The 17,075-nt window shown below is 42.6% G+C and overlaps 1 protein-coding gene across 5 annotated transcripts in view; it reads right to left on the reverse strand.

Annotated features, from left to right (window-relative positions):
• Positions 1-3,815: 3,815 nt before the first annotated feature.
• MIA2 (MIA SH3 domain ER export factor 2) overlaps positions 3,816-17,075 on the reverse strand; it is a 94,385-nt gene continuing 81,125 nt past the window's right edge. For 3 of the 5 annotated variants that reach the window (XM_053286551.1, XM_053286550.1, XM_053286554.1), the window contains exons 23-30: positions 15,702-15,769; positions 11,959-12,041; positions 11,448-11,576; positions 9,414-9,572; positions 8,115-8,246; positions 6,023-6,087; positions 5,235-5,466; positions 3,816-4,385 (exon numbers count right to left, since the gene is read on the reverse strand). In XM_053286551.1, the coding sequence (XP_053142526.1) occupies positions 4,222-4,385; positions 5,235-5,466; positions 6,023-6,087; positions 8,115-8,246; positions 9,414-9,572; positions 11,448-11,576; positions 11,959-12,041; positions 15,702-15,769 (1,032 nt within the window). In that variant the 3' untranslated portion in view covers positions 3,816-4,221. The remainder of the gene's footprint in view (positions 4,386-5,234; positions 5,467-6,022; positions 6,088-8,114; positions 8,247-9,413; positions 9,573-11,447; positions 11,577-11,958; positions 12,042-15,701; positions 15,770-17,075) is intronic. The other 2 variants (XM_053286553.1, XM_053286552.1) reach the window with 1 other exon arrangement.

Here is a 17,075-nt window from a genome sequence, read left to right on the forward strand (position 1 = left end):
CCTGAGGAAACTTAGCGGTCGTGGGATAAGGGGACAAGTACATGTGTGGATTTCTAACTGGTTGAAGGACAGGAAACAGAGGGTAGGGATAAACTGAGAGTTTTCACAATGGAGGGAAGTAAGAAGTGGGGTCCCCCAGGCATCTGTACTGGGACCAGTCCTTTTTAATTTATTCATAAATGATCTAGAAGCAGGGTAAGCAGCAAGGTGGCCAAATTTACAGATGATATCAAACTCTTTCGGTTAGTGAAATCCATAACTGATTGGGAAGAGCTCCAAAAGGATCTCTCCCAAACTGGGTGAGTGGGTGACAAAGTGGCAAATGCAGTTCAATGTTGGCAAGTGTAAAGTGATGCACATTGGAACGAAAATATGCTGATGAGATCTGAGCTGTCGGTGACTGACCAAGAGAGGGATCTTGGGGTTGTAGTGGACAGCTCGTTGAAAGTGTTGACTCAATGTGTAGCAGCTGTAAAAAAGGTCTATTCCATGCTAGGGATCATTAGGAAGGAGACTGAAAATAAAATGGCTAATATTATAATGCCCTTAAACAGAACTATGGTGTTGCCACACCTGGAGTACTGTATACAATTCTGGTCACCACATCTAAAAAAGGGACATTGTAGAACTGGAAAAGGTACAGAAGAGGGCAACCAAGATGATCAAGGGCCTAGAGCACCTTTCTTATGAGGCTAGGCTACAACACCTGGGGCTATTTAGTTTAGAAAAAAGACAACTGCAGAGAGACATGATAGAGGTCTATAAAATCATGCATGGTATGGAGAAAGTGGATAGAGAGAAATTATTCTCCCTCTCCCATAACACTAGAACCAGGGGTCATCCCATGAAATTGATTGTTGGGAAATCTAGGACCAACAAACGGAAGTACTTTTTCACACAACGCATAATCAACTTGTGGAATTCTCTGCCACAAGATGTGGTGACAGCCAACAACCTGGATGGCTTTAAGAGGGGTTTGGATAACTTCATGGAGGAGAGGTCTATTGACAGCTACTAGTCGGAGGGTTGTAGGCCAACTCCAGCCTCGGGGGCGGGGTGCCTTTGAGTACCAGTTGCAGGGGAGTAACAGTAGGAGAGAGGGCACGCCCTCAACTCCTGCCTGTGGCTTCCAGCGGCACCTGGTGGGCCACTGTGCAAAACGGGATGCTGGACTAGATGGGCCTTGGGCCTGATGTTCTTATCTACAACTATTTAAAGTATGCCTTTGATGAAAATCCAAGACAGCTTGCTAAAACCAATACAATAGAATTATAAATAAAAATGCTGAGTTAAAAACATTAAAGGGGTTATAAACAGAAGAGACATTACCATACTTGTTAGAGGAGGAAGGTTTTTTGAAAAAGTGAAGATGCTGCAGCACATCAAGGTGCAGGAGGGAGTGTGGTGGCCACTAGAGAGAAGGCCCTCCTCTATGTGGTTACCAGATAGGAACATAGGAAACTGCCATATACTGAGTCAGACCATTGGTCTATCTAGCTCAGTATTGCCTTCACAGACTGGCAGTGGCTTCTCCAAGGTTGCAGGCAGGAATCTCTCTCAGCCCTATCTTGGAGAAGCCAGGGAGGGAACTTGAAACATTCTGCTCTTCCCAGAGCGGCTTCATCCCCTGAGGGGAATATCTTGCAGTGCTCACACTTCTAGTCTCCCATCCATATGCAAACAGGGCAGACCCTGCTTAGCTAAGGGGACAAGTCATGCTTGCCTCAGGAGACAGTAGCACACTCAGTGGGCTATCATTCTTTTGATGGTATAGGTCAGGATAAACAAATACAAGCAGGCAGCCCTTAACTTCTTGTTTCTAGGCAGTTTAGTGCAGCATTTCACTGCCAGCACACTGGCCTCTGGTGCTAGTTTAACTCCCTAGTCTTAACTCATCTATTTGCACTGAATTTGGTGCAGGTTGTGCCACATAGGAACCCCTGAATGGTGTGGTTTGTGAGGACACTATGCACCCCGATCCATGATGACAGCCACACAGAAAGTAGGCAGTTTAGTTCTTATCTGAACTGCTTGTTTTATTTGTGTCTTGGTTGAAAAAGGTTGGGAAATGAGGTTTGGGGATTTAAAGGTCTTTGCACTGTGCTTAAAAACAAGCTTAAAAAGGGTTCAAGTATTGTTTTACACAGGCAGCTCTGAAATTATGTCACCACTACATGCTTAAGCAACTTGCTAAAGAATTGTGTGTTTGAGACTGGCCAACAGTTGTAGGCTCCAAGTATGGCAGCAGGCAGGCTACTGCCAGTTTGAGAGCTGATGGCACCACACATACACCCTCTCAAATATGCTTTGATCGATTCAGCCAGTTCCTTCTGCTGCCTTAACCAGCCAGGCGAGACAAGGGTTGAGCATGCTCATGGACAATGTCACCCTCTACAAGATCCTGTCCACATCCTCAGACTGTACAATCTGAATCCCACCTCAAATGATCCCTTCATGCAATGTTGGCAGGAAAGTGTACTTAGTTAAGGAACTTCCCCAATGGCTTTGAAAAAGGGAATTTCTAAATAGTGCAACACCATATATAGTCAAACCATTGTTCCATCTCACCTGTACCGTCTTTCACCGAAAGCAGTGGCTTTTTCTGCCCTAATTAACCAAGATCCTTTAATTGGTGACTGAACTTTATTAGGGCCACCAATCTACTGCTGGCCACTAAAAAGTGGATTAAACAAACTCATGAAGGATAGGTACATCAACAGTTCTTAGCTAAAATAGATACACAGGAGCTGCTACAGGTTTACTGTCCCCTCCTATACAACTTCCTTGTGAGGAGGGGAAGGAAAGAGAAGTCAAAGAAACCACCACATGCCAGATCTGACATAGCAGGTTTTGTTTGTTTTAAGTGTTAGACTAAATCCACAAAAAAACCTATCTAAGAATAAAGTGTCATCATCATTATCATTATACATTTTATCTCCCGCTCTTCCTCCAAGGAGCCCAGAGCGGTGTACTACATACTTAGGTTTCTCCTCACAACAACCCTGTGAAGTAGGTTAGGCTGAGAGAGAAGTGAGTGGCCCAGAGTCACCCAGCAAGTCTCATGGCTGAATGGGGATTTGAACTCGGGTCTCCCCGGTCCTAGGCCAGCACTCTAGCCACTACACCACGCTGGCTCTTATGCAAATCTAAATGAACCTCCAGATTCAGAGGCAGTATACCAGTTGCTGGGGCCAGAGTGTATGGCAATGGAGGACTCCTTCATATCCTGCTTGTGGACATCTGGCTAACCATAATGGACAGTTGCTCTAATGCAATACAGTTCTAATTTTCTTACTGAATTCCTATGTAAGGAGTGGAGGTAGCACCATAATTTAGGGAAACAGATGTATAGTGCTTTTGTATTTTACGGTACACTGCTATGCTATGGAAGGACAAGCTTTCAAAGAACAGTACACAAGTAGTAGGGCAGTGCTGCAGAAGAAGGTAGTGCAAGGCAATTAAAGAAAGGATACACAAGCAATCAGCTGCTTGAGTGACACAGGGACAGAATTTTTAAAAATCCTACCATTAGAAGATGTTATGGGAGAGGAAGTGTTGCAAGGCTAGTCTTCTGATTTTACAGACCCTCTTCAATGTGTAACCAGCGTCCACAGTACTATACCAAAGGCTATGTAGTCTCTAATGGGCCAGGCTCACTAGATGCTAATCCTAATATTTTCCTTATTCTTCCCTTATTGGGAAAGAGACCCCAAACATTCATATGTAAGGTACAGAGGCATGTGCGAGTACCAGATGTTCACACATAAAAACCAGACAAAGCAGACCATAAGAAGATCTCATTCTATCTCTGGAACTGACAGGAAGGAGAAGGCAGGACATTTATTCTGTTAAATACATTCAACATCACAAGTTATTAAATATTTTAATTTTTTCACGTCTGCTTGTGTTACAAGTACTCTTAGCATGCAATGATTTCCCATGAGACCAGATGTAGCCAAAAACAACTGGATAGTCCTTTCATAGAACTATACATCTCCTAGATATGCAAATTAAAAATAATTTAAAATTGCTGCTGTACAATGAAAATCAATTTATTCACAGTTAAACAACTATTTACAGAGCACTCTCCTGAGAATTATTCTATTAGGCTTCAATTTGAGCAATAACACAGAGTAACAACTAAGTAACTGTTGTTACTTAGTTACTTAACGGCAAATAATTCAATTGACAAAAAAGGGGCATAGTTACTTTAAAACAATGTCAAGTTTCTTGTTGGGATTCTTGGTGATCTGTAGAGGGTACCGTTGATTGATGTGTTAATTCCGCAGGCAGTTCATTTCTGTTATCAGATGGTGGTGGTGGAAAAAACCCAGCCCTTGGAGGTGGATATTGGGAAAAAGGCCTCATTGGAAAGGGTCCTCTCACTGTTTAAAGGGAATGATCAAGGTCTTTTTAGTTGATAGCCTCTTCTATTTAGAACAAAGAAGCTACTTTTACAGACTAAACATTGGACACACACTCTCTCTACAAAACCAACCATAGCTATAACCAGCAGGCAGAAAGGGAAGACATTCTCAGCAACACAATGCCATGGTGTTATATCACCAGGTTTTTTTGGAGCATAGGGAGGAACAGAATGGACAGCTAATAGCCATAGAATATTCCCCCCCCCCACTTTTTTGGATGTTGCTAGGTCAACATCATAAAGGACATTATGGAAGCTAGACTCTGCAGAGTATCCAGACTACACTACTGATCTTAAATGTAAGATCACTTTATTGTGGATTATCTCAGCAGGTCTCTTTACCTGACAAGTAGAGTAGCAGGCACACCAGATAATTTACTGAATGGTTTTATAATCAATAACTTCCTTTACATTTAGCAATGTGTTTTACAAAGTCAATATACATTTGGGCTAAAATTTACTACTAAACATGTTTTATGATTACACTACAGTGTTATTAACTATTAATTTAACTATAATAATAACTATTATTAAACTATTACCACACATATTTTGTCATTTATGTAATGGTGTTTTTACTTGGAATAATATGTTCATTAATAGTTGTGGGCCCAATCAGCAAATTAGTCATAACTAAGTCCCACTGAAAGCAATTACATGGGATTTAGGAATAACCAAATTTCACAGGAATTAATGAAGCTCAAGTCCACCAAGACTAACTTTTCCTGGATTATGACTCAAGCTATTCTGTCTTCAAAACTTTAGTGACTGGCTTATGTAAAACAACACCAGCAGGCCAAATACATACTTGACAGCGGAGGATGTGGCAGACCAGCAAAATCCCTTGGAAAATATTCACGAGATCCATATACGGCACTAGGAGGCACTGATGGAAAGGGAGAAGCTCTTCTCATGAAAGGCCCTCTTGGATCCACTGGCAGTAGAGGAGCTCTCAGTAAGGGGAGTGGTGGAGGCATAACCCCAGGTATAAAGGTTTCACTTTCTGGTGCAAGAGATTGATCTGACACATTGAGCACATTCTGTGGGGAAATGGAATTGGGCACAGTAAACTTCAGGGAAATTATCTTTTACAATAGAAATATTTTTAAATTGCTGTTTTTAACAGTTTTATTTTGTTTTGTTTTTCTTTTGTTTATTTTCAAATAAATAAGCCAGCCAGCCAAATACAACTTTCAAGATGGCAGATCAAAGCAGAAGCCCAGTTCAAACTGGGAATGTGTGCTATTAGGAATACGTTGGAGCCAAATCCAAAGGCTACTGGAAGCTGGGAAGAAGTTCACTAAGGGTACACACAGTGCAATTCCGGTGTAAAAATTATAACCCAGTCATTTCCAACTAGCTTTGTTTTTGTGTCATTTTACCCTTCTTGCTTTTCAAGATTGCAAACTCAGTCATAGAATTATTATATTATTGTATTTGGTATGCGGAGGTGTCCACAAGGTAATTGTGCTACAGTAAAATGCACACTGTGGTAAACCAGAATATAAATCAATTTAATAGTTTCAACAGTGTAATATTAATTTTTGTATTAAAAAATTCTGAGTCTTTAGAATTTTTTCTTTACTAATTACTCACACGTTCATCTTTTATTCCATTTCCACTCAAGTCTATTCTTGAACTGTTTTCAGGAGATTGTCCATCTAGAAGTGAGCCGGGTAAACCAATAAGCATTTTAGCATGAGGTAGCCTCCAAAACGCCTTTTGTCCAAAGAATACTACTACAACAAATATTCATATACCGCTCTTCAACCAAAGTTCTCAAAGCGGTTTACACAGACAGACAAATAAATAAGTTGGTCCCCTGTCCCCAAAGGGCTCACAATCTAAAAAGAAACACAAGATAGACACCAGCAACAGCCACTGGAGAAATGCTGTGCTGGTGCTGGATAGGGCCACTTGCTTTCCCTCTGCTAAATAAAGAAAATCACCACTTTAAAAGGTGCCTCTTTGCTCAGTTAATAGGTGGTTGTGGAAACAAAGGACATTTTCAAACAGCATGTTTCAAACAGCATTTAACACAACTGGTTAAAAGGTATGCATTAACGCTTTTGTGTACTTTGAAAAAGAGTTTAATCCCTGCTTACACCTCATCTGAAGTTCTGTTTCCCACTAAATTTAAATAAATTGTAAGGCCACTTGTAAGCTACTGTTATAGAATGTTTAATCAATTGATATTCCAAGGCATTGCATCCAAACAGCCAGTGTACAAGCATAAAAACTTTGCTAAAATGCTATACAGGCTACAGATAATGATGTATTTAGATGGTGTCCGTGCACACACAGACGCCATTTACATGACAACGATGCCAGACAAGAAGCTCCCGCATGGTGTCGCTGCCAAGAACAGGGCAGTGGGGACGGTTGGCACTGGATAGCGCCATGCTGTGGCGTAACGGAAGGGCAGGTAAGACCCACTTCCTCCATTTAAAGTGCCCGCTCCCCCCCTTCCAAACCACTTCAGAGCTGGGGAAATCATTTTGGAACCTCAAATTAGAGGCACTGAAACGATTCATGCACATCTCTAGTATTTGGTTATTACAAGTATATTCTGTTTTTCTTTGGTGGAGCTCAAGATAACATACGTGGTGTTCCCACGTGGTTTCCCATCCAGGCACTGACTAGAACCCAGCTCATTTAAGTTCCAGCATCATGGGCTTTTAGACCTGGGCCTGTTTGTGTTCGTAAGATTTACTTCAAAGTCTGAATCAATGGCCTAGTTCAGATGTAACAGTAAACCATAGTTTCCCACTACAAGAATGACCATAGAGAGTCTCAGGCTTGTGTGTTCCCTTCCTTCCTCCTTCAAGAGCAAAAGGAGAGTAAAAGCTTCTACTTTCAACTTTAAGAACTGGTTTCATGTTATGCATGAATTTGGAAAACTGCCATTTGTTAACTAGCTATAGTGAGAACAAGCCAGATATCAAACCAGGATCAAAATGTGGTTGATCTTGGGGGTGGCCATGTAGCTCGATGGTGGTACACATGCTTTCCATGCACAAGGTCCCAGGTTCAATCCCTGTCTTCTCCAGATAGGCATGGGAAAGAGAGCCACTGCCAGTCACTGTAGACAGACAATACTGGCCTGGATGGACCAATTGTATGGCTCAGTACAAGGCAGCTTCCTATATTAAATTTCTCTTCCTTTAGCAAGGGGAGAGGGAACAGATGAGCCCATGGGTCTCCAAGGCTTATTTTCATAGTGGGAAACCATGGTTCACAATATATTTGAACTTGGCCAAAGTTTTACTCATGTATCTTGGATGAAAGGATTTTTTTTTTTTAGTTTGTTGTGTTAACCTTCCTCATGACCACAGCTGATGTAGAGCTGACATTACCTACATCAAGCATAACATAGTAGTCTGATTAAAATGCAAGAAGGACAGAAGGTTCCCAAACTTCTAAACACAGCCTTTTTCTTTTTGTATCATAAGCATGGATTACAGCTTACATTACACAGGGCAAAGAATGTCCATTTAAAAAATACCACAGTCATTACTGGCATTGTTTGATAAGTTGCTACTAGAGAACAGAAAGTGCTCAAGTCTCAATGTGTGGATTTCAAGTTCTTTGGGTTTTAGCCCTGACAATTCTAAAGGATTAACTTACTGTTGCAGCCAATTTCACAATAAACTCCTTCATTCAGGCAACAGAAGGCCACAATTCCTACCTGCTTTATCAAAAGAATGCACGTTATAACTTCTTAGTTCCGCTGGTCCTGAAAGTCTTCCAGAATTTGGAGGATTGGAATAGTATCTTTCTGGTCTTCGAAAAGGAAGCGATTGCTCATTATACTGCTGACCTAGCATTCAATAAATATGCAATTATTTAGTAATCATTCTAACTGACTACTCAAATTAATCAGTTTTGTCCTGTATGTTACAGAATATATAAATCAAGGCAAGTGGCAACCTACCCGCCCATTACATAACAGAAATCTAACAACTAATTCCCATTATGGAAGTCCTTCCATCATCTCTATACAAAGTGGTACTAGAGTTTTGAAGCAGAGTAATGTGAATCATAGACTCGGGTCCAGAAGGTTCCTTGCATGAGTGGAAGGTTCTTCCATTAATACAAGCCCCCTGCCCCATTTCCTCTTCTGTTACAGTCCCCTACATCACATCCCACACCATTCTGAAGGGATCCTCAGCCAGCAGCACTCTTTGGACTGGGCTTCTGGGACCAAGTCTGGTCCTCAGCACTGGGGGGGGGCTATAAATGTCCTGGGGGGCCTCCTGCAGTCCCCTGCCATGCCTGTCCCCACCATGCTGATCTCTTTTTTGTGCCTTCGTGCGCATGTGGCTGGGGGATGGGGGCTGAAAGTCTTAGCACCTAGCCTGTGCGGTGAGAGTCGTGACCATCACAAGTCCATGACATGACGAGCTTGAGATGCTTGTGCAGCTGCTGTAAATGGTCTTCCAAGACATTTGGAGTTCCCCCAGCATATTTTGAGCCTTTGAAGGCCCCAGGGACAGGACAGCAACGGGCACACTGTGTGAAGTGCAGGCCAGTGGGTACCTGCCTTCAGAATTTTTTTAAGTGTTTCCAGCTCTCCCTAAAATAGGCAGTGGGGGGGGGGGCTCCAAATCCCTTTAGGTCCTAAAATGCTTAGGTGCACCACTGTCAGCCCTCAGGAATGGCTTTTTAGGGAATGAAAGTGGGTGCAGCAGGAGAGGAAAGATGAGAACGTCTCATTGTGCAAGCAGATCATCACTCATATTCTCTGGATCTATCCCATTAGACCATACAGACTGGCTGGCATCCAGACTTTAAGCATAGTGCAGCACCACTGGCAGAATTGGCTTCCATGAACAGGACTCCTGGTGGTGAGGAGACCTATGATCCTCTTTAGATATAGCATTCTTTCTGGTCAAATGTAAAAAGGGAGGAAGGGCACACTTCATTTCATAACTGCAATTTCAAAAATGAAATGTATGCTTACTAAAGAAAGACTATATTCAGTTACCTGCAGGAGGGGGAATTATCCTGCGATCTCTATCCCATGGAGGTGACAAAGATCCGGTGTCAGAAGGTGGTCTATGGGGATCAGACAACCGACCAGAATTCAACTCTCCTCTTTCATTACCAGTTTCATACATGCCAGCATTCCCTGGTCCTCTTGATCCTAATTAAATAAGTCAATCAAATGAATTCAGTCAAGATATCAATTGGAGCAGTTTTTATTGAGCCTGTAAGTACCAAAACCATGATATCCCAACACATTAAATGAGTTGGACACCACCATGCATGGCCCCAGAAGCCCCCTCCCTTGGCAAATTGCCGTCTTGTGCTCTTTCCAGTAGAGGTGCAACTGTTCAGTCACAAGTACTCAGCTTTGAGAGGGGTGGGATGGACACGCTGAAACAAAGTCTACATTATATTCAGATTCCTCTCACTGAGCAAAGAAGAAAGAATGTCAAAGCCTTTTCATTAACTTAATCAGTGCTGGTAACATCTTGACAAGAGATTATTTCCTCAGAACCCTCTCTGCTCCCCCCACCCCGCATCAGCTTGGAGAGGCACCAAATTAAATCACACACCCCCAACAATATTACAAGTTATACTTTTAAGGTAAGACAGCAGCTGAAATTAGTGAGTTGTTACCCTCCCCACCCCCCACAATTCAAAGAATAAAGAGAGAAGATACACATTTTAGAACAGGAATATAAGAATTAAAATGCAAAGACAGTGGTAGAGTGATACCTAAAGCTACATTAAAAGGTTTTCCATTTTTAATCAGCTATGCAGGCTGTTGGCACACTTTTAAAATATGTTATGGCTTGGCATCCAGGTAGTGGTTTGTTTTGGCCCCTCACTTATTGTTACATTTCTACTAGCTCAGACTTTGAAAAGAAGCAACTTCAGAGTAGTTAGTGCACCTTCAAGTTCTCTCCATCCTCTTCAACAAAACTAAATGGAACAGCTCTTCACGTGATTCACTACATGTCAGTTTTCATCAGTCAGGAATATTTTTTTTAATGTCTTCCACTGAGGGCAACAGGCTAAGGTTCAAACATATTCATACATTCCAGCTACAAATAGGGATATTAAAGAACCAATGCTTCCTTTTGTCTCACTTTCTTGGCTTTAGAAGTGCCATTGGGTTCATTTTTATTAGTCAAATAAGTGGCCAGTATTGGGTTTTTAAAAGTCAGTAAGTTTAAAAATAAAACCATATTTGGCTTTATATTTTTGTTTGGATACCTACTAAATTTGTTCTGGGTTCTCAAATTCCAAGACTTCAATGCCACATCTACTGTAATAAATTAGAGATATAATCTAACAAGCAAAACACAGATCATATACCAATGCTCAAATATTTATTGAATTAAAGAGAGTCCAAAGTTGGTTTATTTAGAAAAATAGGTTTAGATTAGGGCTGCACAACTTCAACCCTCTAGCTGCTGTTAGACTACAACTCCCATCATTCTCAGAAACAGTGGCCAGTAGCTGGAGATGACAGGAGTTGTAGTCCAGCACCAGCTGGATGGCCAAAGTTGTGCAGCCCTGGTTTAGATCCAAAGACCCATGAGCAGAAGAAAAATAGCTGCTGCTAGCACTGTCTCAAAATGCTTGCACAAGTGCTAGTGGGAAAAGTTCAGACTACAAGAGGTAAGCAACAGCAGTTCTCATCCTTCCACAAGTTCTTGCACAAGCATCATGTTGGGAGCAAACATGTTGGGAATTAGATTCACATTTTGCTCACACAAAGGTCTAGTGCAAGATATAAAACAGGACCAAAAGACACGTTCCATACATGGAAGGACACTTTTGGACACAGACCAATATTTAGTCCAAAGCATTTTGGTATATAAAACCCTGAATCTATTGCTGCAACTTCCCTAAACAATATGCCAGACAGCATTTATAAGATTATTTACATTGAAGCTTAAAAGGGTTCTTTTTAGCATACTTTCATGGGTGTATATCAAGAAAGGAGGGATAGACTAAGAGGAGAGAGAATTCATAAAAGTTAAGGTTTCAAATTTAAGAGTTGTACCTCTTCCTCCTCCACCTAGAAGCACAGGTGAAAGTCTTAAGGGACCCTCCAATAAGGTTGGGGGGGAAAGAAAAGCTCTTGTTTCAGATGAAGGTCTGCCCATTGGTGAGGGTCCATATGGGGAATGCTCTGGAACAGTTAAAACAAAATACTAAAAATCACAAAATTAGTGTTAATGGGTGTGTATATAGAACAATTTACTTCTCGCCTCATACCCTAAGTTTAAAACTAACCTGGGACATGCACACAAAAATCAATCGGTTGACTTTATTATCTGCTCTGGAATAATACAGCTGAAAGAGTCACCTTCAGGAATCTTCCAATTATGCTTCTGATTTTTTTTTTTTTAATCTGAGTATAGGAGAAAGGTTTCATAGGGAACCAAAATATCATCTAGTGCTGGTGTACAATTCAATGAAGTGCAAACATCTACAAGCATAAAGTGTCAGATATGCTTATTTCTGTAAACTCAGTCAGGATCTCTTTATACATGTGTTCAAATGTACTATACCTCTGCCAAATGCTCTAACTGGAATATCTAGAGCATAGGGATCTTTTTCCAAAAGGTCATATTTAAATTCTGCTTCAGTTAATCTAAAGAAAAGAATTTAGAGTTACTAGAGTCTTTAAAATACAACATCTTCCATTAATATTTTGACTGGTATATATTTTTTCTATACCTTAATTTTTCATCTGGTAAAATCTAATGAGATAGATTATGAAGATTGTTGATTGAGTCTGTTTAAACAAAATACTGATATTCTGGTTCTAAGGCTTGAAAAAAAATGCTAAGGAATAAGCACTAAGGATATTCATTCATTTGATTTCTATACCACCCTTCCAAAAATGTCTCTGGGCGGTCTATACACCGCCTCCCCCAAATAATGATGTTATTAGATTGTATCCAGAAAAACACAAATGATATTCTGCTGATGCAACAGGGGGTTCTCATCTTCTTCCTCTCAATGTAGCCTCTTACACCCCCCCACCAAAAGCCTGTTCCTAAAAGTCGGGGAGCCCTCCAGAATAGCATGGGATGTGGCATGGAGTGCTGCAGAAATTGGTGGGGGCTTGCATGAGTAAGAGTCCCTTTGACTTGCACAAGGGACTATATCAGGAGTGGGCAAACTTGGCCCTCCAGCTGTTGCTGAACTACTACTCCCATCATCCCCAGCCACAATTTATTTGTTGTAGCTAGGGATGATGGGAGTTGTAGTTCAAAAGCAGCTGGAGGGCCAGGTTTGCCTATGCCTGGACCATACGTATTCCAACCATTATGCCTACACAGGGGCGAAAGGAGGCTGGTGGCGGCCCGTGTTTGGCTGCTGCCTAAAGCCCCATTGCCCCGCCCATGATGTCAGATGCAGGGGGGCAGGCTAGCAATGCCCTCTGTCTGACATCGGACGTAGTTTCCCTCCCAAATGGGGCCACGTTTGGGAGAGAGACTGGCCCCGCTGCATTGGCAGTGAGGCCAAGAGTGGCTCTCCCTGCCTTTAAAAGGCAGGGAGAGTCACTCCAGCCATGCTGCCAATGCAGCGTGGGCCAATTTTGGTCCCAAATGGGCCCTATTTGGGAGCAAAATAATGCCCCTCGTATCTGATGTCAGACGTGGGGTGTGTGTCTGGGGCTGCAAGGCGCGGCCCCTGGGGGTGGCTGCCTGGGTTCTTAGAATCTGTTCGCCCAATGCTGGCTCTGCCCCTGTGCCCTACACTCCTTGCAGATACTCCAGTATTTATCTTTAGAATGTCTCTTCATCCAACATATACTAAGAAACCAGTTCCACAGATTTCAAAATAACCTAATTCTACATAAACTATGCTTACTATTGCTATTGCAACATTAGCTATGTTTTAAACAGCTGTTACCAGCTACGCTTATTTTACCTGGCTCCCAGGAACCTCCCTGTTGGTTTGCATCTCCAGGCTTGGAGATTGCACTCTGGATATACTCAGGAGCTGCACCACAATGGGAGCTCTCAGTTTATAGTACATATGGGGACAGGTTGCTTAGTTGGCAGTGGGCTAGTTGCCCCTAGATTTGGTTGCAAACAAAGCAAATTGAAACAGGGATCAGATCCATGCCCCTCCCTATGTGGGGGTCCCAGCTAAGTAGACTCTAGAGTTAACTATATTGAGTTAACTTTCAAGGACACCCTGTACTTGGAGTGAAACATCTCATTCCCCTCCTTTCACAGGAGATAGCACCTGGTACCAAGCAGATTATGCCAAGCAGGGAGAAAGCAGATAAAACGGTGAAGTAATGTTACAAAGGAGATGAGGAGATTACAAAGGAGATGAGTCAGTGACATAGACCTAGAGGTACCCATTGAATCTATTGATAGGATTATTGGAGAGCCCGTCCTGAATATTCTTTCATGCACCTGCATACTCTGATTTTCATTAACAGCCTTACTTGCAAAAGGCGCCCCCAATTGTTACACCAGAAAAAGAGCAATCAGACATAATGAATTCCATGCAGGTCCACCTGGACAATTCTAGACGGCAAAGCATAACAGTAGGAATGTGCCCCCAAGGCACGTTTTGGGATATAAGTATCCCCAGTTCCATGACCCAATGTGCTTCCTTGTATACTCCACCACGTGCTATATTTGGGACTCCAACCAGCAACCTTCAAGAGCCTGAAATCACTACCCGGATCGCCCCGTGTGCCAATCCATCCAGGTGCCTCACACCTACAGGAAGCTGGACCCACGGAGAAGCCATTCTTGTGGGCATTCCTCCTTATATTAACCTCTACACCCCTCCTGCTCCCACCACATTGAAGATTAAGATTATACAGCCCAGAAATCTTATCATCCAGATCAGGTGAATATGAACCTTGGCCTCTCCTTGGGCCCCAAAACAATCTCTGCTCCTCTTTCTTAAAACCAACCCCATCTCTCCCTATCTCAAGCCTCTTTCTCTTGTCCACCTGGGAAACTTACACAATTAGATCTTAAGCTAAAACGCCTCATTGTAGTTGATTTATTTAGAAACGTTTATTTATTTTAGTGCTCTTTAAGTTAGAAACGCCTCATTGAAATTAAATTGCTTAGTACATTTTTATTGCTCTAATCACACCATTCTTTTCCTGTATCCTTTTCCTTAATTTTAATAAAATCTTTTTATTTTGAAACTATATCATTGTCTCAAATCCAGTCATTTTTTGAGTCCAAACCTTTGCACAAATTAAACTGGTGGAGTTGACCCCTTTAACAGCTAATTTCCCATACAGCCCAAACACTGGGAGTGCTGACCAATCACCCTGGGCCAGTTCCATTAACACAGCCAAAGGTAGGGATGTGCATGAACCTGTTCAGAGGCCCATTAAAGAACAAGTCCAAACAGGTTTGAAAGACCAGCGGTTTGACCAGTTCAAAGGCAGCGGGGGGTAGGTGGGGGAATACCTTTATGGACTGGAGAGGGTGCACTTACCCCGCCACCGCTCGCCCCAGCCGTATTTCCCTTGCCGGCGCTGCAGTGTAAAAGGGTCCAGCGGGGTGGCAGCATACCTCCCTGCCACCCTGTTGCCTCCTCAGACTGGAAGTGACCAGCGTGCACATGCCCCACTTGTGAGCTGTGTGCACGCACGCACCCGATGTGCTTCCGGTACTTCCGGTCACTTCCAGTCCAAGGAGGCAACGGGGCGGCAGGGAGGTGTGCTGCCACCCCGCCGGACCGGGGGAGGGGGGAGAATGCAATGAGGCGGGGGGAAGTGCACCCTCCCCAGTCCTTAAAGGTATCCCCCTTCCACCCTCGAGCCATTCCCCGCTGGTTCCGTGCACATCCCCAGCCAAAGTCAACTTGACGCAATAGATATATAGGTACATTTAACTGCTGCTTGTTTTGATGCAGCTACTCTGGTATGCCAAGCCAGATAGGTCCATCCTGCAGTGTTGTTTGTCAACGAGATGTTATTAGAGCTCATTACTATCATTTCCAGTGTGCAAAGCTGAACCAACATCGCTAGCTCTATGACAGCCAAAAGGCCATATAGCACATCTGAGGATACTCCCAAGTCATGATACCATGTAGTGACCAGTGTTCCCTGTAACAGGAATTCTCACATGTTGACTGCAACTCCCTACATCCCCAGCCAATGGCAATTGCAGCTGAGGATGCTGGGAGTTGCTGTCAACAACATCTGGGAATCCCGGTTACAGGGAACACTGGTAGTGACTATACAATGACATTTGGCACCATCAACCAAATCGTGTTTGTTTGTTTTTTAAAGTATGAGAACTTTCATACTTACTTTTGTCTATTATGTGAATTTTCCTTCCTTATATCATTGAGGTGTCTTTCAGCTGCTCGGGCTGTCAGCTTTAAAAATAAAATTATCAAGTACTACCATCATTCTTTAAAGTATAAAAAAAATTTCAAATTCTAAGTTTTTAAGCTTTATACTCATATCATAAAAGAGCAGTCCACTGAAAGCCCACTACAACAGCCTTTAAGGCTGAAGACACACACACACACACACACACACACACACACACACATTTGCCAGTGTATTTTAATCAGCAAGTGATACCTGAACTAGGAAATACTAAGTGTTCCCAGAGTAGCTATTCAACATCAACAGTGCCTGACATCCATAAGCGATACAGTGCTGTTGTTGCTAAGGCCTATCATGATTAGTCCACGTAGCACAGACCACAATAGTGATTGCTGCACAGAACCTCAAAGTTAAGTAGCATTTTTAATAATACCGTGTTATTTCAGTTGTGGAGGCTGAATTATGTGAGACTCTTGATACAACTGAGTATGTTATAATAGTGAACTGAGAGTTGTACTTTTTTGCCTGGATTGAAACATTGGTTTTGCAACAACATGTTGTTCCACTGAGTGCCATGTAATCACAGGACAGACTGTTTTACTGTTAGATAAAAGTAACAGAGAACAGTCAAAACATTTATCAAAATGGCATTGAAACAAGGCCAGAAAGAGATTTGTAAAACCAAACATATTAAGAAGGACATCCGGTTTAAAGGATTTGTTTTTACAAGGAGAGGCTAATCAGAAAGAAAAACTCTGAGACACACATGGTTCAGAGAGGAATGTGCATAGTACCCACAGGAGCATATTGATTTTGAGCTACCCTCAAAATCAATCTCAATATTCTCCTCAAGGGAGGAGAGCTGGTCTTGTGGTAGCAAGCATGACTTGTCCCCTTAGCTAACCAGGGTCTGGCCTGGTTGCACTTGAATGGGAGACCACATGTGAGCACTGTAAGATACTCCCCTTAGGGGATGGAGCTGCTCTGGGAAGAGCATCTAAGTTCCAAGTTCCCTTTCTGGCTTCTCCAAGATAGGGCTGAAAGATATTCCTGCCTGCAACCCTGTGGAAGCCACAGCCAGTCTGTGAAGACCAATAGTCTGACTCAGCATATGGCAGCTTCTTATGTTCCTACCTTCCGCATAGCTTGCACCCGGAACAGTGACAACAGCACTCCATTGAAGACAATGAGGCAGAGGAGTTGAGATTTACTTCTTTTTGCCCGAGCAAATTGTACTTCTGGTGGCTCTACAGTTTGGCATTAAGGGCTGTTGGAAGCTTCCACTCCCACTCAGTTCCAAAAGAGGTCCTTCTGCAGTGCTCCTGCATGGTACAGAGGCTTTTCGCAAGT

Source organism: Hemicordylus capensis, chromosome 1 (genome assembly GCF_027244095.1).
Source record: "Hemicordylus capensis ecotype Gifberg chromosome 1, rHemCap1.1.pri, whole genome shotgun sequence".
Lineage (NCBI taxonomy): Eukaryota > Metazoa > Chordata > Lepidosauria > Squamata > Cordylidae > Hemicordylus > Hemicordylus capensis.